The following is a 19,470-nucleotide window of genomic DNA, read 5'->3' as shown; positions in this document are numbered from 1 at the left end:
AAATGTACCCGCCCGATTCCCTCCGTAAGGACTTGTGCTACATTTCCACCTGTGATTGTAGTTGTTATTTTAGGGATTATCCTCAAGCAATCTTTTGAGTTAAAGTTCTACGAAGTATTAATGTATTTTAATTGAGCTGCATTTTACTTTTGAACAATAAGATTGTTAAATAAGTGCCTCTATGACAAAGTATAGTAAAAAATGTTTAGTACTTATACATCCGTTAGAAAAATTTAACCTCACAGACAACGTTTTTTGTAAGGGTTTTATTTTCACAACAAAACTTAATTGAACAATTTAACAATGCAAATGTGGCTCCACAAAAAATAACAGATGGCAAAGTAACTACAACGATTTGTCAATGCTGTACTACAGCGCCATGATCTAAAAAAAAAAAACATGTAGCAATAAAGGTGGTGACATACTCTAGTGGGTCAGCAGGGACACCAAACTAGCAAAAGTAAAAAGCCTCAAAGAAAGTTGGTTCTATGTGAAGTAATAGGGTTTCTTGACATTGACGCCATATTCTGATAGAGCAGGAGACAGGTCCTCCATAGTCAGAGTGTACTTCTTATCCTAGAGAGAGAAGAAAAACAGATACAAAACCAGTAACCATCAGGGAGACCATGAAGCTGGGTAAAGGTTGACAACTCTCATCATCTTCTAACGACGGTTTAAAATGATTGTATGTAGGCGTTACATGTGAAGCTGAGAGAAACACCAACCTTTGTTTTATTCCTTGAGCTTCCCGAGGCGGTGCCCTTCATTTTACAGTACTGCAGCGCATCATTGGCAATGTCTGAGATAAACTTCTGAGAAGCAAGGGAGATCAGACGGATTCTAAAAGAAATTTTAAAAAGAAAATCATTGTTAGTTTTCACTGTCCGTAAACAGCCAGCATGTCTGTCTTTCAGGGAAAAAATAAGTTTAAAAATACGTTTCTCATCTAACTTTCACTTTTCACTTCCAAGAAATCATGACAGCAACCATCATAACGGTGACAATAAATGGGCGACTCGGATCTAGTCTGTATTTTCTGCTCAGACATGCCAGTGAAGATTAGTAGTAGTACTGATGTGTACCACATACAACCACACGTAATAATTGATTAAAGTCTGCCAACCATGACAGTCAATACAACAATAGAAATTATTAGAAAAATGTACACTACCGTTCAAAAGTTTGGAGTCACTTAGAAATGTCTTTATTTTTCAAAGAAAAGCACTTGTTTTTTCAATAAAGATAACATTAATCAAAAATACACACTAAATGACTATTCTAGGTGGAAACGTCTGGTTTCTAATGAAATATCTCCATAGGTGTATAGAGGCCCATTTCCATCAACTATCACTCCAGTGTTCTAATGGTACATTGTGTTTGCTAATCGCCTTAGAAGACTAATATCTGATTAGAAAACCCTTGTGCAATTATGTTAGCACAGCTGAAAACAGTTATGCTGGTGATATAAGCTATACAACTGGCCTTCCTTTGAGCTTGAAGTTTGAAGAACAAAATTAATACTTCAAATATTAATCATTATTTCTAACTTTGTCAATGTCTTGACTATATTTTCTATTCAATTTTCAATTAATCTGATAAATAAAAGTGAGTTTTCATGGAAGACACGAAATTGTCTGGATGACCCCAAACTTTTGAACGGTAGTGTATCCAAAGTACTTTTTCCATGAATCAAAAGCATAAGGAAACATACTAACAGCTTGTCCAAGGTATTGATTAAACATAGTCTCTTTTTTAAGACTACATGTGTGGTATACATGTTAAATGCTATACATGTGTATATAAATTAGTAGTGTGTTCTAGGTTTTACATTAATAAATATACAAAATGTGTTATTTATAAGCCACTCCCATTTAAATCGTCTGTAGGTGCAATGAATGTCGCTATAACAACAGGTATGAATATAAGGCCAGAGGGCTGGTTCTTCTTCAGTTGGTAGGTAGAAATTTTAAGAAAAAACAAGAAAACCAACAACTCTCTGATTCACGACTTTTAACATCTTTTAAAAATAAATTAATCCTGAAAATGTGTCATAGAGAGGATTCTCTACTTCGTAAGTCCAACACATGCAACACTGTTAGCTTAGACATTTTATTTGAAAAATTTAAGTAATCAGTTTTTCAAATATTTGAACCAACAAGTAATTTTAAAAGTTAAATATAGCAAAATGCAGTGATTTCAAGGGCTTTACAATGTCCCTATCATTCACACATGCTAAGCGCTTAACCTACTGCTGCTGAAGCACTCCTTTTGTGCCTGTCCTGCAAGTCTAATGACACACATCTTGATTTGTGTCATTTTGCTCAATCGGGTATCGGATGAAGCCATGCACACTGGAGCTTAAACGTTGCCTGTACTCCAAAGAGTCAGTTATTGTTGCACTTACATTCTTGGGTCAGAAGCCTCAAAGCCAGCCCGGTTTAGGTAATAGCCTGTTACTGCATCAGGAATCTGCAAAAAAGATTAATAAATCCAACTTTCACTTGTTTGTAAAGAACATTATCATTGTATGAAATGTAAAGTAGCAAGAACATTGGTACAGCCTGAGCCCCGAAGGAAACTATCAGCCTAGTCTCAGACAGTGCTTGGTAAAAAAAACTCATGTACACGAAGGGAAGGGGGATACGTTTCTATGAATGTCAATAGTCTGCTATTTTACTATTGCAGTATATTGTTTGTACCAACATACTCTATTCAGCAATGTGGCTTTATGGCAATACAGGACTTTTGCTTCAACGTTACTGAATGTCTTGCTTTTTTAAATTAATTTAATTTGCCTTGGTGATGGTGATCAATTAATGTGGCTTGCAGGGGAGACACAACTTGCCAGGCACTTCCAACAATAGACAGAATGTAGTTGTTAACTTATATGCAGCATTACGAATTTGTGACAGCGTCATAAAGCAATCTGATTGACACAACTTGATTTACCGTGGGAGTGTATTCTTCCAACTGCATAAGGAAATCTGCCAGGGGCGTGGTGGCGAGGGCCGGCTTCATGTCTCCGTTGGTGATCCCACCGGGAACATACACGCCGTTGGAGACAGACAAGTCCGCTGATGGGGTCACCATGGCCGCTGAAGCTGAAACACACATATTTGGTATTAATTGCTTCGGTTGCTGAAAGTCCAAGCAGAAAGAACAATACAGTTACACATGATGATGCATCACGTTCTTACAAACCAAATAAACTAGCGTTAGCTGTCCTGCCTTGAGTTAACACAAGTAGTACGACTACACCATGGGAAATAACATTATGACAAGTCAAATAAGTTCACGTTACCGTTACTCGTGACCGAATGGATGCTGCTGACGTTAGTAGTTGCATTATCGTTAACGATACAGTTACTTGAAGTGGAAGAGGTCGAGGAGGACACTCCGGTTGTGACAGACTGATTAACGTTGTCTATGTTCATGTTGATGGTACAGTTAGCTAACGCGCTAACCTTGGCTAGCTAGCGCAGAAAAAATATACAAATATGCCCAAAAAGCGCGATCCTGTGCCGTATAGGTGCAACACGAGCCTTCTACACAGACCTGCGTTGTGAAATAAAGCTGGTTTTCTAACCACAATGTTGTTAAAATAGCTGAATCAGGAGCTAGCTAACTAGCATCAGGAATGTTTGAAGCTAGCGTTAACGAGCAGCAGAAGGCTCAGCTCGTGCTGTGGAGGAGCTCGTCGCGTCACGTGACCCTTTGATCGGATATGACGAAAGTAGCCGAAGATTCCCGAAACTGTTCTAGAATTACGGTTTGGCGTTTATTTAAAATCTAAGCTCGTAGTAGTACTGTTAAAGACCTTTATGTGTTATCTTTTAATGTCGATGAATTAACCTAATGTGTTTATCAATCTGTAATGAACAGACGAAAGTAATCAAGGCACATGTGGCAGAGGGTAGCCTCACTCTCTGGGGGTCAGCACACCTGATTCTGGGGAGCCAATCATGGTGCGCGGGGCCCGGTAAAAGTGACGGGGAAGCGTTTAGTTCCCCCTTGACGTCAAGCATTGCGGACGCGTTGGGCTCCCCTCCTCCTGTACAGAGGTTCATCTCTGGTGCGCGCTGCCGGCAGCTTGCCTCCTCCCACCCTCCAAGTGGAATGCTTGGAATGCCCGACTGATCGGAGACTGTTGGCCGGGTCGGCGGAACGCTGCCACTCCATATGGGCCACTGCTGTTTTGCCTAGGATTGTTTTAACTAGTGATGGTGAGATGAAGCCTCATGAGGCATCGAACCACTTCAGCCAATTGGTTCGAGAAAGGGTTCATTTCTCGAAGCTTCATGTGCTCACGAAACCCCCTACTGGCCAAGTGTATAATTACAGGCAGCTGTATCTGAACCACATAATGTGATGCATTGAATGTGTGTGTGTCTGTTATGGCTGTTGGGAATGACTATGAATTACAAAAATGTATGACCAAATAATTTCTGTACATAAATTATCACATATGTGCATAATAAAATATTGTTTTAATGTATTCTGTGTGTTAATGTTCCCAAAATGGTAGTATCATATGATATGGCAGGTTGTGTAATAATGTTATGTCCCTTTAGGAAAATGGCATGGGCCGAGGACAGTGAAAGTGCTCGTGGAACTAGGAAGAGGGGACTGAATATGCTTGTGTAACTTGGACAGTGATGTACATGACAAGGGACATTTTATTCATTTTTATTCAGCAATAACAGTTTCTCAACAGTTCCATCTTATCACCTCTCCTTCTCTCCTCACTCTCCAAACTATTTCTCTCTCTAAACTCTCCAAACTCTCAACCAACAACCCACATGTTGAATGGAGCCTGAGGGGTTTATGTTGCTGTCAAACCTCCCGGCAATATCTGAACCACTTCCCGAAGCAGTCACGTGGTACAGCCGGGCAGCGAGGCTTCGGACGTCATAATTTTTGGCTCCTCCCCTAAATGAAGCAAGCCTCGATACGCGCTTCGAGGAAACGCCCCCTCCATTACTCCACACACGCTTCGAAGCGTCGGCACATCTCGTAACAACACTAGTTTTAACCACTGCCGTGGCACTGTTGAGCGTCCACAAACGCTATTTACGCCAAAGCAACTGCGTCGGCTGTGGCTGCGTCGCGGCCCGACCGGACACAGGGCCGAGCCAACACTGCCTCTGCGGCGCGTGTGACGCCATTTAGCTCCCTTTGAGTAGGAGCCGTTTACTGTAGTTTATTAGGTTGTCTTGTGTTTATCTGTTGTTTTTGGTTTCTCATTTGTCTCCTGCTTATTATTTGTCTTTTGTTTGATTTTGCCACGTGTGGTTTTCCCTTCGTGGGGAAACCCGGTTTTGTTATTAATTGAGTTCGTCTTTTGTGTTTGTAGGTGCTCGCAGACCAAGGTGGCGCGAGTGGTGCTTCCGGGATTTGGGGTCTCCCTTTGTGTGTTGTGTTTTTAAGTTATCTCCGGTGCGGACCGTCCCGTGTGTTTGTGTGAGTGTGTTGAGGGCGTGCACGAGTGATTGGGGTGCTTACTTTTCTTTTGGGACCCCACCCGGGCTGGTCTACCTCACCCGCCACCGGTCAGTCCCCGCCCTACACCTTTATTTTCAGTAACGGCCCTTTTTATTATTATCTTGCATTTTATACATTGTGTGATCGAATAAATATTGTATATGGGTTGGAACCACGTCTCTCGCTACCTGTGTGTATAAGGAACCAGCGTGTCCTCCCAGTCTGAGGACTGGGTTCACTACTACTGTCACCACACACACAAAAACTAATCATAGACCGTAGCTATCTAAGAAGATAGTAATACAACGAAGATGTAACTCAAATGGAGCCTTCTGCTGCGTTCGGTAATATTTTTAATATCCGAGTGCGACGTGTTGTGTTGCCCTGCTTGTGAACAAAACGATTAAAGATCATTTTTGAACAGAGAAAAATGTGACTTCTAAAATTGAGGTGCATTTTGTGTCTCTTTAACATTCTAACAAGCAATTATTTACAAGAAGCTTTGAATGCAGCAGAAGTCCCTCGTGCCTCCGCTAGGGGGCACTACGCTACTGAGTGACTGCATTTCTTTTGACTTTTTGTTCGAAGAAGTAACCTCCCCGCTTGTAAACAGACTAGGAAGACCAGTCACACGTCCTGCTCACTTGACTACAATGTGTTTGTGTTGGACTTCAGACAAAACTGGAACAACGCGGAAGACCGACAGAAGGTTGTGACAGCTGTATGGGACAACACAGGTACAACCATGAGCTGATACATGTTATGCGTCTGTTAATCAGAGCATTTGAACGCATACAGCTGTGTTTACATTATGTATTTCGTTCCCCTTCAAATAATCTTTTGAGATAACTAGATGAAGTAAATACAACATAAAAACAGATCATTGGAAGTATGGTGTCCCATTGTAGACTGTGTCAAATGATGAGTGTTCCTCTCCAAGCTTTGATTCGTGTACAGTTCACAGGGTGCTAGAATGACTTCGCCCGTCCGTGTGATCGTGGTGGGAGCGGGCAGTCGAGGAGAGATCTACTCCCAGTTTGCGTCCCTCTACCCTGACCGCGTTAAGGTCAGTAGAGGAAAAGTTGCCCTGCAGCCTGTCAACTGGGCAATAAGTCAGTCTCGTGTTCTGTATTGGTCAAATCACCTGACAGCATGCAAAGATCCCAGATGACTTGTTTTCACCGTATTTAGGATTTCCTCTTGCTGTATTGATTCTTTACTCAACCTTTTAAGCACCAATATATTGTTAGGCATTTGTTCGAACATTGCACACCCAAACTTAAAAGGCTGTATCTCTGTAACCACTAGGGCTTTTAAAATAATGTTAAAATAAGAAAGTGTAAATATCAGTGTATATGTTACTGGTTAAGAGTAAATGAAGATCGCAAAAATAAAAGTTTCAGGTCCGAATTGAAAAAAGCACTTTCAGGATGATCTCTTTGGAATGATGCAGTTGAAAAGTTTAAACCTCTCCACAGTCTCTGCAAAGTTCGACTTTGGAACTGTGAAGCAGAACAAAGTTAGAGAGGTTTTAGTACAGAGAGTTCAGGCCCGGTCTCCAAAATGGACATTTGGGATTTACTAAACCATATATTTCACTGGTATGTTACTTATGGTGTTCAATATATCCAAATAAAGCATTTTTCTACTTTTTTTAATTTTAGGAAATTCATAGAACTATTTTCCTGCAAAACAAACAACAAGCACACAAATGAACTGAATGAACAGATTTATTTGTTATCAGACTTTAACAACAAACTAATAAACAAAGTGTAAAAACACACTAATAAACAAACTGTAACAACACACTATTAAACAAAGTGTGAAAACGCAGTAAAAAACTATTTAGTCATGCTCTCTTTTGCTGGGTGGGGTCCCTCCATCACCTCACTGACCTTTGTGCCACAGCCAGAAGCAGTTCCTTTTGCGATTGTTGCAGAGAGGAACTAAACATTTCTCACAGTATGCCATTGTCTTCACCCTCAGGATTCCTTTATCCTGGCACCTCTTACAATACCGGCGGGTCCTCGAATCCTCACTATAGTACAGGGGCAAGCAAGCGGTGGAGGATTGATGGTGTTTGCTGAGCCGCCAATAAACTCAAGCATCTCCTGTGCCAACACCTCCCTGAAGACCTTGTGGGTCATGGACTTTGTCTGGGTGGGGTCCCGCCTAAGCTTGAGCAGTTCATTGTTCAATATGTAACTGTTCACAACGGCGATGTCCATGAAGTGGTAAAAAAAAGTTTTATACCACTTCATTGTCTTGTGTGGTACGCCATATGTTCCGATAAGTGTATCGGACCGAGCCACCCCACCCATACTGCGGTTGTAGTCCGTCCGGAACTGGAATGTTCTTCATTTCCCACGCGCCGGCAGTCTCCACCTTTTTCCTCACCATCTGCCCTGTGTAGGCCTGATGGATGGTGGAGCACATGGTGACCTCTTTTGTGTCCATCCATTTGACAAAGAGCAGTTTGCCACTTTGTATCCACCTCATGTCGCCCCTCACAGCCTTTTTGGGCAGGTCATTTTCCTCTGTTTGAGGGAACCCAATGCAATTTTTTCTAATCATGCCACAACAGAGCACGCTGTGTTTGGCCAGATCTGAGAAGAGCATTGGGCTCGTGTAAAAATTGTCAGTATATAAGAAATACCCGGCGCCGAGGAGACGAAAGGGCAAAAGGTCCATCACGGCTGAATAACTCAGCTCGTGGCCTGTGGTGGACTCACTTTTGCCCGAGTGGATGAAGAAGTTCCAGGTGTAACCGTTGGATGGGTCAGCCAGCACAAACAGCTTATAGCCCATGTCCTTCGTGCTGATGAGTGCTTTGCTGGCAACAATTCGCTCATTGATGGACAGGTTCTGAAACGGCTGAAAGTTGGCTTTGCAGGTGTCCACTATCTGCGTGTAGAGGGGCTTTAGCTTGAACAGCCGGTCGTACTCGTCGGTGTTCTTCTTCTTCTCGTTCTCCTCGTCCTCTTTTGTGAAGGGACAACAAGATTGCCTGAAAGCGCTGCCGGGTCATGCTGTTAGCAGGGTAGTGAAAGTTGTCTGGCCACTCTTTCCTCCAGTAGTCTGCCCAGTTGTGCACCGTCACAAGGCCAGAGACGATGATGATGCTCATAAAAATGTAGAAGTCCTTTATATCGAGCCGTTTCCACTCAAACTTCGACCCAGTGTTCTTTCTTTTTTCAGCGTTGGCATTGGTGTTGTCAATGACTGTTTTTACAACAGATGCCGAAAAGAAAAGCTGGAAGAGACCGAGGGGAGACCACGCTGTGGTGGTGTCAAATGTGGGGCCCGGCTTCCTGAACGGTTTGAACCGGAGAGGGGCAGGTTTGGTGCTCTCCTCCTCTTTGGAATGCCACCTGCCCTCTGCAGCTGAAGTTCCCAAAGAGGAGCTTCTTTTCTTCCGCTTAGTGGCAGGGGGAGGAGGTGTTGATGGCCCTGGCCGAGCACGTCCTGGTGCCGTGGGGAGGAGGTGTCGATGGGCCTGGCTGAGGCTGAGCAAGACCTGGTCCATTCCGACGGGTGCTCCTGAGGGCCCTTGATGGCTGTGGAGGTCGTGGTGCCTTGGGGGGAGGAGGTATCTGTGTCGATGGCCCTGGCTGAGGCTGAACAAGACCTGGTGCATTTCGACTTGAAGGTCCTGGGACACATGCATGGAGTTGCTGGTCGTCCTCACCCTCATCACTGTAAACCCATAAGTGAAAGACAAATAAATATATGCATTTAGTGGTCTGGTTATAAAATTGTAAAACATGTTTACATGTATTACAATTTTAATACACAACACGCTGTGCTTAAGGCAGCACGCGCACACACACGCACGCACACACATATATAATATACATATATATATATACAAACATACATAGCCTACGCATATATAATACATATAGCCTATATAGATATATACACATACTTCACATTGAGAAAGGTAGATATAAGACTCGACAGCAATAAATCGATAAAATAACATTTATAAGACAATCCATACCTGTCGTCACTGATGTGTTCCTGATGGAGCAGATCCTCTTCGTCAGAAGATGAATCCTCCATATTGGCCAGGATTTGCTCCGCAGTGAGGGGCTTCACATATTTCTAAGGCATTGTTGGCTAAATGATTCTAAAATCCCTTTAAACGCAAAAAACAAGGCTGCAAACAAAGCTGGGGCTGTTCGTCCTGTTCGTCCACGTACGTTATGAAGAAGCTCTTCTTAGCCCTTGACTTGTTCCCGCGCTTGAGCTCCGAGAGGATGGGTCTGTTTTAGAAAACCACACCCCTTTGGAAACTTCAGAGCCAATAGAATTGAGGGCTACGAACCAAGACAAGATTGACAGCACTGGGAGCCAATAGAATCCTGAAAGGCGTCGCCATTTGTGAAAAATAACTTCCTTACACCTGGGGACATGTTACCTCTGCATGGCCAGGAGGAGCTAAACACCCAGCTACGGGTCGTTGGTTCAGGAAACGTGCCGAGTGGTCCCACTCCTGATAAATTATGATAATCTTATATTTATGATTATTTGAGTTTTTGTTAAACGGCTGAGCCCAGGCTCTGTTGTTTAATTTGATGTCCAACATTAATATATTATATATATTATATATATATATTTATATTATATATATAATATATATATTATTATATTTGCTTGTTTTGTATAGCAACAAAGACCCCAGGCCCCATAGGGGGTCTACGGTTTCTAAAAGGTTAAGTCAATTATCTGTACTGTACGTCTCTGGTATTAAGTTGTTAGCTTCCCTATTTCAGGTTGTTGGAGTAGCGGATCCAAGGAGATTTGCTCGCACAAAACTTCAAAAGCAACACAACATTTTAGATGAAAACATATTCGAAGGTGAGCATCAAATGCATTGAATTGTCAAAAATGATCTGCCTCATACTATATTATTGAAAGGTGTTTTTCATTTGTTTTTTAACTAGACTGGCACAGTATAGTTGAAAGAGAGAAGTTTGCAGATGCAGTGTTAATTTGTACACCTGACCGCCTCCATAAGGTAAACATACACTATATTGGATATACTCTACCTGTATGTTTGTGTGTATACACCTCATTATCTGCCTGAATTATATAACTTGTCATTGTTCTTTGGCTAGTCTATCTAATAAACTAGTCGTTGGTCCCCAGGACCCCACGGTGGCCTTTGCAAAGCAGGGCTACCATATTCTGCTGGAGAAACCAATGGCAGTGAGTAAATAAAAACAAATCTTTATAAGACATGAACATTAATATAGGTGAAAATGATCCTACAGGTTTATTTGTTTCATGATAGATTGACATTTCTTAATTATTTCTTAAAAAACATGCTTCCATAATACACATCACTTTTCAGATTGCATTTCTTTTAAGCCCAACACAAACTTCGGAACATATACTATTTCGTGTCAGTTTCTGAAATACGAAAACGCCCTTCTCTCCCTTCTCCTTTCCATGATTGTGTTTGTGTGACACTCGTGCCTCCCTCGCACCCCGGTGGGATCGTGTGACGTTAGACAACTGCCGAAGACTGCACAGCAATTGTGGAGGCTTGCACTCAGAGTGGCGTGATGCTATCCGTGGGTCACGTTCTCCGATATGATCCGGTCATCCACAAGATAAAGGTGAACATGTAATGTCGTATTTTCTGTTCATTAAATAACATTTGACAGTTTTCTCCACCATGGGTCACGGTTTCAGAACAGAACACACACATTTTCACAAGTTGTTCAGAAAATCACAAAAGTCTACGTAATAAATTGTCCATGTTTTTGTTTTGTTTCTAGGAACTGATAGATGCCGGAGTAATCGGGGATGTGATGCACATTCAGCACCTTGAGCCGGTAATAATGCAGATTATAAATGTGTCCTCAGTAGCAGGTGTGTCTTCAATGATTCCTGCTGTATCGTAACACTGCAGTAATGCCGTCCTGACAGCAGTAAAACACATTGTTGTATAAGACGCAGTGTAAAATCCGTCACAAATGACTTAAGGCTGAACTGAACAGATTAGTCTTGTCAACCTCTTCTTCCAGGTCGGGTTCTATCACTTTGCTCACTCGTTTGTTCGAGGGAACTGGAGGAATGAAGCGGAGAGCTCTTTTTCTCTTTTGGCTAAATCGTGCCATGACATCGACCTGATACATCACTGGGCCAGACCACGCAGGTAAACCATCGGCCAGCGATCAACTCCGAGCTCATCTGGTGCTCGGGAATTAAGCTCACGCTCTGGTTGGACCAATGTCTCTGTGTTTTCAGGCGGAGGAGATGGTTGTTCTCTGTGAGGTCGTCCTGTTTTTCATTCCAACTAACTTTGTACTTGGCAGGTGTGTGAAAGTGTCATCTTTCGGATCCGTCAGCCACTTTGGAAAAGAAAACAAGGTCTGTGGTCTCGTCACAGTATGTCGCCTCACCAAAACAGCCGAACAAACCGACACTTTATAGACTAAGCATTAATATGAAATATGACACTGACAGTTTTCTTTGTCAGCCGACAGGTGCCGGAAATCGCTGCCTGGATTGTTCAATAGAAGGAAACTGTCCGTACTCGGCCTCCAAAATCTACTTGGACAGAGTGAAACAGGTTAACATTTCAGCACCGTATTCCAACAATGATCAATTACACTGAACAATCTGTGAACATGACACATAGGTTGCTATACATGATGTCATATGTACTTCCTGTGTGTGTCCTAGGGTCACACTGGCTGGCCTGTATCAGTCATATGTACGAACTCGCTCCCAGACATCGAGTCCGTGACTGAGGCCCTGAGGACCGGGCCGTATGGCCGCTGTGTCTACGAGTGTGACAACGATGTGTGCAGTAACCAGGTTAGATAGGCTGGCATTATATCAACACCGTTCTTCTGACTGACCAATTAAGCTTTGTTGATGCTCAAATTAAACTTGACACACCTGTATCAACGGCGCTATCAAACATAAACTGTCATGTCAGACCATTGTTGAATGTATTCTGTTCTCCCAGGTTGTTAACATGGAGTTTGAAGGGGGTCTGACGGCATCCTTTTCCATGGTGGCATTCACTGAGGAGATATGCAAGCGAAAAACAACAATCTATGGCAGCAAGGTAGGACTGGAGGGAACATGCCTTACCCAAAAGAAAAGGGCGAGAAATACTAAAACTGAAGAAATAAGAAATGCTACAAAAAAGGAAGCTTGCGGGAAAAAGATAAATCAGCCATTGATTCACAGAAATCAAAGTAATTCTGCTGGATGAAAACACTTCAACCGAAAGGGGGCTGATAGGGAAAACATTAAATATCAAAGTAGTGTTGACCACAGACACTGTATCGTCAAAGTATGTGAACACCCACATGTTAAACCAATATGTGATTGTTAATTACAGGCATTAATATACTGCTATGACAAATCACTTTGGATTAAAGCATCAGCTAAATTATATGTCATGTAATCTAATGCCTCCACTCTTCAGGGAAGGCTTGAAACAAGATTGTTTCAATCTGTCTGCAGCTATTGGATCCCATTTAGCCACATGCTGAAAGTCTAAAACATTCAATTCATCCTAAAGGTGTGTGGAGTAAATTTCTTTCACACCACCATTTTATTTAGAAAGTGCCTCTTCCAAACAGTTAGAAGCCCGATCACACATTTACAAGACTGTATCCCGGTTGCACCAAACAAAATCATATTGTCATATACATTTCTCGATGGATCCACCGGTGAATATAATGAACTGTGTCTCTACAGGGGGAGCTGTCATGTGACGGCCACGAGGTACGTGTGTTTGACTTTCTGACCCAGAGATCCACGAAGCACAAGGCACACAACGACGCCCCCCGGCACTTTGGCATGAGTGGACATGGTGGAGCCGACTACCACCTCATGGGGGCCTTCATTTCCGCTGTGGCTGTGAGTGCTGATGATTACTTTATTTTCATTTTCTTTGTCAATGTACAGCGTCCAGTTTAGTTTTCGTCTTCCTCCTCAAGCCATGTGGTTAAAATCTTTGCCTTGTGCTGACAGATGACTTGTACGTGCAGTTGTTTGCCATATTAAGACCAGATTAAGAATAGTTACTGTATTGATGTTTTAGGACTGGTGGAGGCAACATAACATTCAATAGGACTTGGAAACACTGACTGTGATGGTTTGATGTGTTTTTGAGTGCAGAACAATGATCCCTCCCACATCCGTTCGGGTCCTGAAGAGACGCTGCTGAGCCACTTGCTGGTGTTTGAAGCGGAGCGTTCCCGGCTGGAGAGCCGGGTGGTGTACTGCGGCGACATTGGCCAAAGACCGATGAGCGGAAAACACACCGATGTTAAAATGATCTCACCTTGAAAATCAAACACTAGATTGAAGCTGAGCAAAGTGTACTAATTATTTTTAAAGTTTCACGGTGGTATCAATTTGTTAATTGTTGTACCCTCTTCATCCGTAGTAGTGTCTCGCAAAATGAAGGAATTTTAAACCAAAAAAAAGTTTTCTCTTCCTCCCAGACAGAATTCTCCACTTCACTAGCTCTTCAACCACACTTTTCAGTTTCATTCCTGCCTAAATTGTGAAGTTTCTTTGACCAAGTTTGTTCATAGAAGATTTATAGAACATTTTCCTTAACAGTATCTGATAAAAAGAGATATTAAAAAGTATCTCTTAAAAAAACTACTAAATTTGGATATTTAAACATAACATTTCAGAGAATGTGTCAATCAAAAATATAAATGTCTAAATGTAAGTTTCATGTTTATATCTATAAATTAACATTTGAACCCTATTTCTTGTAGTCTCCTTTTAAACCAATCGACTGAACTGAGGGCCAAATCATTGTTGAGTTTATATTGCTCAGGGATTTTAAGTGTCTGTTTGTTTGTTTGTTTGTTTGTATGAATGAGTGAGGAGAGGCCAGTGAGGCGAGGTGATTGAGGCGAGTGAGTGAACTGGTTCAAGTGCCGTACCAAGCCAAGAACATGATCATTTGTTGTTCAGCATGTCATATTGTTATGGTTGGATTAAGTAGTGTTCATGTGAAGTGTTCCTATAATTTAGAGTAAAAATGTATGTTCTTGAAATTGTGTTTGAATCATTGTTTGCTCTTCATTTCGTCCCACGCACATAACTGAGACCTGTCAGAATTCATATCTCAGGATATGCATGAATGCGACCAGTTTGTTGATGGTTTATTTCACTCTGAACAGCGACTTGAAATGCTTAGGCTACATTACTAAAATTTCATTAAATAACCAAAATAAATGTATTGAATTTGTAACTAATGCTGATTGAACAATGCACACCAATACACAATAAACAGAAATATGCCATTAGGTCTCCCACTTCTTTTAAATGAAGTAGGTTATTCCCTCTTGAATGACCTTTACATTAAAGTTCCCCATCATATCATGTCCATTTAAACATTCACCCAAAAAAAAGCATAGAGTGAAATATAGCTTTCAGAAAAGCTCAGCACAGACTTGTTACAGTGGCAGAGCGCCGAAACAGAGTTTATATATAGAAGTGATTTCCAGCAGGAATTTACTCTGTGAATCTCACGCGGGTTCACCCTCCTGGGGAGGGGGGGCTCTGAGATTCACATTGGGGTGGGTGGGACGGCGACTCTCGAATCGCCAGGACAAACAGAAAGCACACAAACAGAAAAACACACGAATCAAATTACTCCAAAAGAAGACTAATGCTTGTAAATCAAGTTTATTCACACACATATTCACGCTACTTTGCATTAAAAAACAATATATATGTATATATGTATGTATATATATGTATGTATATATGCATATATGTATATATATATGTATATATATACATATATATATGTGGGTAGTTGACAAATAAGGGTGAAACGGTATTTTTTTCCAAAGAGCATGATGCTGCTCCTGCTGCTCCTCGGCCACAAAGATCTCTTTCTCATTGCAAAGCTCACAAAATGAAAAACAGAGTACAGCCACGCTTACATTTCCCCTTTCTTTACCTCTCTCTTTCACTCCAACGCACGCACTAACCTTGGAGAGCTGCCTTCGAATGGTCCCTGCTTCATTGTGCTGATAGTTGACAAATATGTCAGCAAAGTGTAGTTCTGCTCTTCATCCTAATGTAAATAAATCACAACATATTTTCATCTCTGATAAAAAATACACAACTTCCGTTGCCTTAGTAGTTTTTAATTGGGACTTACTTTGTATAAAGTTCCTGACCAGTTTGTCCAGATCGACTTCTTTTGTCTCTGTGAAGATCTTTTTGAAAGCCTCCTCATAATCCCTCAATGACAATTTCTTAGACTCCAATTTATTGTGTTTCACTGTGGGGACAAATTAAGTGAAACTCATGCATCACAAGGTGATTCATTCATCCATCATAGCCAATGGGTGAATCATGCGGCAGACTTGCTGTTTTATGTGGAATGATGTACAGCCCCCTTCTTTGAGAAATGAGTCTTAGTTTACAGAAATGTATTAATTGTGTGTGTTCAAAAATGTTGTTCTCTCAAAATAAATAAATAACAACAGAAAAACCTTCTATTCTTGTCCTCACAGGTGTTAATTAGTCAAGCAGTAACATCTTTTAGACACAAGGTGTCATTAGTTCACTTGATTAGAATCAAAGACATAGTTTGAAAACACTGGCCTGGAGTGGAAGTGATTGGTCCATAAAAGAGTCTTTAATTTAGGACTAGACCATCTCAAAAACCTGCAGAATATCAAGAGCAATTATGCTAATTTATTAATTTATAATGCCTTCTATTTGGCAGGTGTTTTTAATTAAGTTCATAATGTGGTGTTCAGTTCCCCCACCAGTCTTCTGTTCTACCAACATCCTCTCCCATTTTAAAATCTGAAAACAAAGCAAACCAATATGTTCACCTGTCCTAAGAACAACAAGAGAGATTTACTCTTCTGCACTCAATGGTCCATGGCAAAAAAGCACTTTACCTGATCATTCAAAGAAGCCACTTTTTCTTTTTTCTGCTTCCAGCTCTCCATCTATCCTGTCTTCACTGGCCAACATGGCAGTAAGAACAACACAAGCATCGGTGCAGCGGTTAAAACCACTCTGAGACGCTTTGAGGCTGCATAGACGCTCTTCTCGTTCATCCTGGAGCCTCTTGATCTCTGGTCTGATCACAGATACACAAACATATTAGTACACACAATGTTTGGACAAATATGTCAAACTTAAAGAGGACACAACAAGTTATGCCTCAGGCCAGAATTAACACATCAAACTAAAGTTGCTTTTAAACACTTATTGAGCAATTCTTTGGAGTATTAGCTGTTTTGTTTAAATAATTATCTTACTACTGAGGATTTACATTCAATATAATCTTTTGTTCCGTGTAGACTAAAATAATTCAGCATGGAATTGAAACATCAATGAATCTCTGTGAAAGACTCTGGAGCTGGCCACAAGTGGTTGATAAGGAGGCCACTTACTTCTGTCTACCGACGAAGCCTTGGGTTTTCTCATTATAAGCCCGCTCAGCTACTTCTGCTCTCTGATACTAAACCTTCATTTTGTTCAGGTCTGTTTCAGCTGCATTAATATACACGATGTAACGTCAGCTGTGTCCCATTTCACAACCAACGTCACTTTTCAATCAATTAACGTCATATGATTAATTTGGTAGTTACATATTAAGGAGGCATAACTTACTAAACTCCACAAGCAAACTGCTCCTGTCAACAGAGGATTGCTGACTCATGCTGAATTCACTACGTTATCACCCGCCTGGAGTCAAATAATAAAAATCACGTTCAAGCTTTAACCTCTTGAACAATGACAGGACGAACTTAGTATAGCTCACGCTAAATGTTCAACTAACTTTAGCATAACGCTAATATAGCTTCGCATTGTTAGAAATACGAATTCACTTTATCCATAAGTTAACGAACATTAGTTTCTGGGTTAAAATAAAGGATGCACCATTGGTTAGAAAAATATATAGACTAGCGTAATACCAGAAAAATGGCACGTTACACATACAAAACTAACGTTAGCTTATTTTAGCGTAAGTACTTCTTAGTTAACGCTAAATAACGTTAACCTAATGAGAAGGAATTTCGGTTCCTTCACTCTATCTTGAAATAATGGACGCAGGTGAAGGTTAAAACTAGTTCAAGCCAGTTAGATTTAGTTGTTACTTACCGTATAATGTGAAAGGTTAGCTGCAGCTAGTGATTGAACTCTTTATTAAAGTTCAACGTCTTAATTTGAATTCCCATCAAGCTGCCGCAACCGTCTGGAACATACGCAGTTACGCTCGTTATGTAGATTAGGTCACCATAGTCTACTCTAATTGAACTAAATATATACAATGTATTATTAATTAACTTAAAATGAAATACAATGTTGTGTTCAATTAATGTGCATCCTACGTATGGCGCCAGTTTAATAGGCCTAGTAACGTTACTTAACATGAGATAACATAGGGCCGCCTCTCTGAGCACGTTTAGTCGACTACCATTGCTCAAACTTGTCGTCTAAACATTTCGTGAAGGATGCTCTGAACAGATAATATCGGAAACAATATATATGTTTCCCCGAGTACGTTTTGATTGGGTTTCAGGTCTAAACTTGAGATAAAATGTATTTTTATTGTAATAATTTAAACATGTAAGTATTGGTGATAAGGTTATTAGGCTACTGTTCTCAAAGTCTTTTAAATACAGCGTTACTCAAAAAAAAACTCAGGTGGAACAGGAGTCTACCATTTAATCAGAAAATCACATTCCATCGTGGAGGGAGGTGTCCCTCTTAATTACCCTCTGAACGTAATAATGTCAACAACAGCACACCATTTGTGGACCTTGCAACACATCCAGGATGACTAATTCTGGAGTGTGTCCCAGAGTCCATACTCCCAGATGGATCACGTTGTGTTGGTGGTTGGACTGACACTGACTGCTGTGGCAAGAAGGGTGTGTGAAGAAGTCATGACGAAACGATTGAATCACAGCAAAACCTTGACCTGACGCCAGGATGGAATTACAGGCACTCCTTCAGGCAAAGCTTCATTTTCCATTTGATGTCGTCATCTTCCTCGTCATTTCTTTCAGCGGCTTCTGAACAAACCACGAGCACATAATGTTTGACAGAACGAAAGCTAAATAGATAACGTTAACATCTGTCGACATCTTTTTTTCTTCCTTTTCAGAGTAATAAAGATCAACCCGTAGGCGTTCCTTAAAAGGTTTGGACAAGTACGGACCAGCCACATGCACAATATGCCGGATAGACTGGCAACGTGCTCTTGGACACAAGTTTGCAAACTGAGTCAGCAGCTGCATTTTTGAATGACTCAACTAGTCCACCACGGATCCCTTTCGTTTCTCAGAGCCCTGCCCTCAACCCACCCTCACACACATGCACGCACTGCCTACGTTAACGCAGCGCATTACCTCACCACAGCATCACTTCCTCACACTTTACTCGTTTACCGCTTTCAAATAGCCAGTAGCAAAATAGAAGTATTTCCCAATGGGATTAAATCAACACAGTGGCAATCGCATTGTCGGCAGAAATGCTGATAATCCTGTAATCCGCCCAGTCATTTACTGCATGAATCAGTCACGTTGCCAGGAAGAGACTCCCACATCTGCTTTGACTTTTTTGGGACTTATCTGCTGGACAACTTGTACAAGTGTCCCTTACACACAGGCACATGTGACCAGGGAAGTGGAGGAGGAAAGCAAGGCAGGGAGCAGTAAACTGTAAAACATGGTGCAGTCTGGCTCGACTGGTGACTCAACAGGAAATGATGGAGCGGGAGTAAGTTAGGTGAGAGACGGAGGGGGAGGAGGGTGGGTGTGAGAGGAAAGATAAAGTGAGGAAAAAAAGAAAGACCGGCTTTGTCATGCCTCAGGACTCTTAGCTATGTCGTGAGGAAACGCACATTAAGATGCATCGCACCAAGGTTTCTGAAGAAATCTGGAAGCAGTGCAAACACTGATGGCCCCTCTCATTGCTGCACAACATGGCGTCCACAACAATATCACC

General features: G+C 41.4%; 3 protein-coding genes and 1 pseudogene across 12 annotated transcripts; 1 reads left to right on the top strand and 3 right to left on the bottom strand.

Moving 5' to 3' along the window:
- Window positions 1-248: 248 nt before the first annotated feature.
- On the bottom strand, window positions 249-3,684 carry taf10 (TAF10 RNA polymerase II, TATA box binding protein (TBP)-associated factor). 2 transcript variants are annotated; one of them, XM_056423131.1, is made up of 5 exons: window positions 3,302-3,684; window positions 2,950-3,095; window positions 2,405-2,469; window positions 726-840; window positions 249-576 (listed from the first exon to the last, which is right to left on the bottom strand). In XM_056423131.1, exons 1-5 carry the CDS (start codon window positions 3,432-3,434, stop codon window positions 487-489), a joined length of 549 nt encoding a protein of 182 aa, XP_056279106.1. In that variant the 5' UTR covers window positions 3,435-3,684; the 3' UTR covers window positions 249-486. The 2 variants fall into 2 exon arrangements, with proteins under 2 accessions (XP_056279106.1, XP_056279105.1); XM_056423130.1 differs by having other exon boundaries at window positions 2,950-3,101; window positions 3,302-3,681.
- A 1,069-nt stretch (window positions 3,685-4,753) lies between these two features.
- zgc:154075 (uncharacterized protein LOC556929 homolog) lies at window positions 4,754-14,719 on the top strand. 9 transcript variants are annotated; one of them, XM_056423795.1, is made up of 16 exons: window positions 4,754-5,179; window positions 5,354-5,549; window positions 6,157-6,218; window positions 6,439-6,547; window positions 10,260-10,344; window positions 10,431-10,504; window positions 10,636-10,695; window positions 11,001-11,108; window positions 11,271-11,327; window positions 11,520-11,650; window positions 11,811-11,865; window positions 11,975-12,067; window positions 12,181-12,315; window positions 12,470-12,571; window positions 13,213-13,374; window positions 13,636-14,719. In XM_056423795.1, the coding sequence occupies exons 3-16, from the start codon at window positions 6,205-6,207 to the stop codon at window positions 13,804-13,806; spliced, it is 1,356 nt and encodes a 451-aa protein (XP_056279770.1). In that variant the 5' UTR covers window positions 4,754-5,179; window positions 5,354-5,549; window positions 6,157-6,204; the 3' UTR covers window positions 13,807-14,719. The 9 variants fall into 9 exon arrangements, with proteins under 9 accessions (XP_056279770.1, XP_056279772.1, XP_056279771.1 ...); XM_056423797.1 differs by lacking the exon at window positions 4,754-5,179 and having other exon boundaries at window positions 5,199-5,436; XM_056423796.1 differs by lacking the exon at window positions 4,754-5,179 and having other exon boundaries at window positions 5,199-5,460.
- On the bottom strand, window positions 7,196-10,047 carry LOC130199937 (uncharacterized). The gene is made up of 2 exons (XM_056423803.1): window positions 9,485-10,047; window positions 7,196-9,177 (listed from the first exon to the last, which is right to left on the bottom strand). The coding sequence occupies exon 2, from the start codon at window positions 9,173-9,175 to the stop codon at window positions 8,330-8,332; it is 846 nt and encodes a 281-aa protein (XP_056279778.1). The 5' UTR covers window positions 9,176-9,177; window positions 9,485-10,047; the 3' UTR covers window positions 7,196-8,329.
- An 85-nt stretch (window positions 14,720-14,804) lies between the features above and the next one.
- On the bottom strand, window positions 14,805-17,176 carry LOC130199945 (uncharacterized; annotated as a pseudogene).
- Window positions 17,177-19,470: the final 2,294 nt, after the last annotated feature.

This window comes from Pseudoliparis swirei, chromosome 9 (genome assembly GCF_029220125.1).
Source record: "Pseudoliparis swirei isolate HS2019 ecotype Mariana Trench chromosome 9, NWPU_hadal_v1, whole genome shotgun sequence".
Classification (NCBI taxonomy): Eukaryota; Metazoa; Chordata; class Actinopteri; order Perciformes; family Liparidae; genus Pseudoliparis; species Pseudoliparis swirei.
Note: the sequence above shows the minus strand (reverse complement) of the source record. Positions and strands in the feature narration are given on the sequence as shown.

Excerpts from the sequence above, each read along its gene's own strand:
- taf10 (XM_056423130.1), bottom strand. The coding sequence starts at position 3,434 with ATGAACATAGACAACGTTAATCAGTCTGTCACAACCGGAGTGTCCTCC. Across the intron at positions 841-2,404 it reads GAGGCTTCTGACCCAAGAAT|AATCCGTCTGATCTCCCTTG; the intron begins GTAAGTGCAACA and ends AATTTCTTTTAG. Across the intron at positions 577-725 it reads GCTCAAGGAATAAAACAAAG|GATAAGAAGTACACTCTGAC; the intron begins GTTGGTGTTTCT and ends TTCTCTCTCTAG.
- zgc:154075 (XM_056423795.1), top strand. Across the intron at positions 10,345-10,430 it reads AGATGAAAACATATTCGAAG|ACTGGCACAGTATAGTTGAA; the intron begins GTGAGCATCAAA and ends TTTTTTAACTAG. Across the intron at positions 10,696-11,000 it reads TGCTGGAGAAACCAATGGCA|ACAACTGCCGAAGACTGCAC; the intron begins GTGAGTAAATAA and ends GTGTGACGTTAG.
- LOC130199937 (XM_056423803.1), bottom strand. The coding sequence starts at position 9,175 with ATGAGGGTGAGGACGACCAGCAACTCCATGCATGTGTCCCAGGACCTT.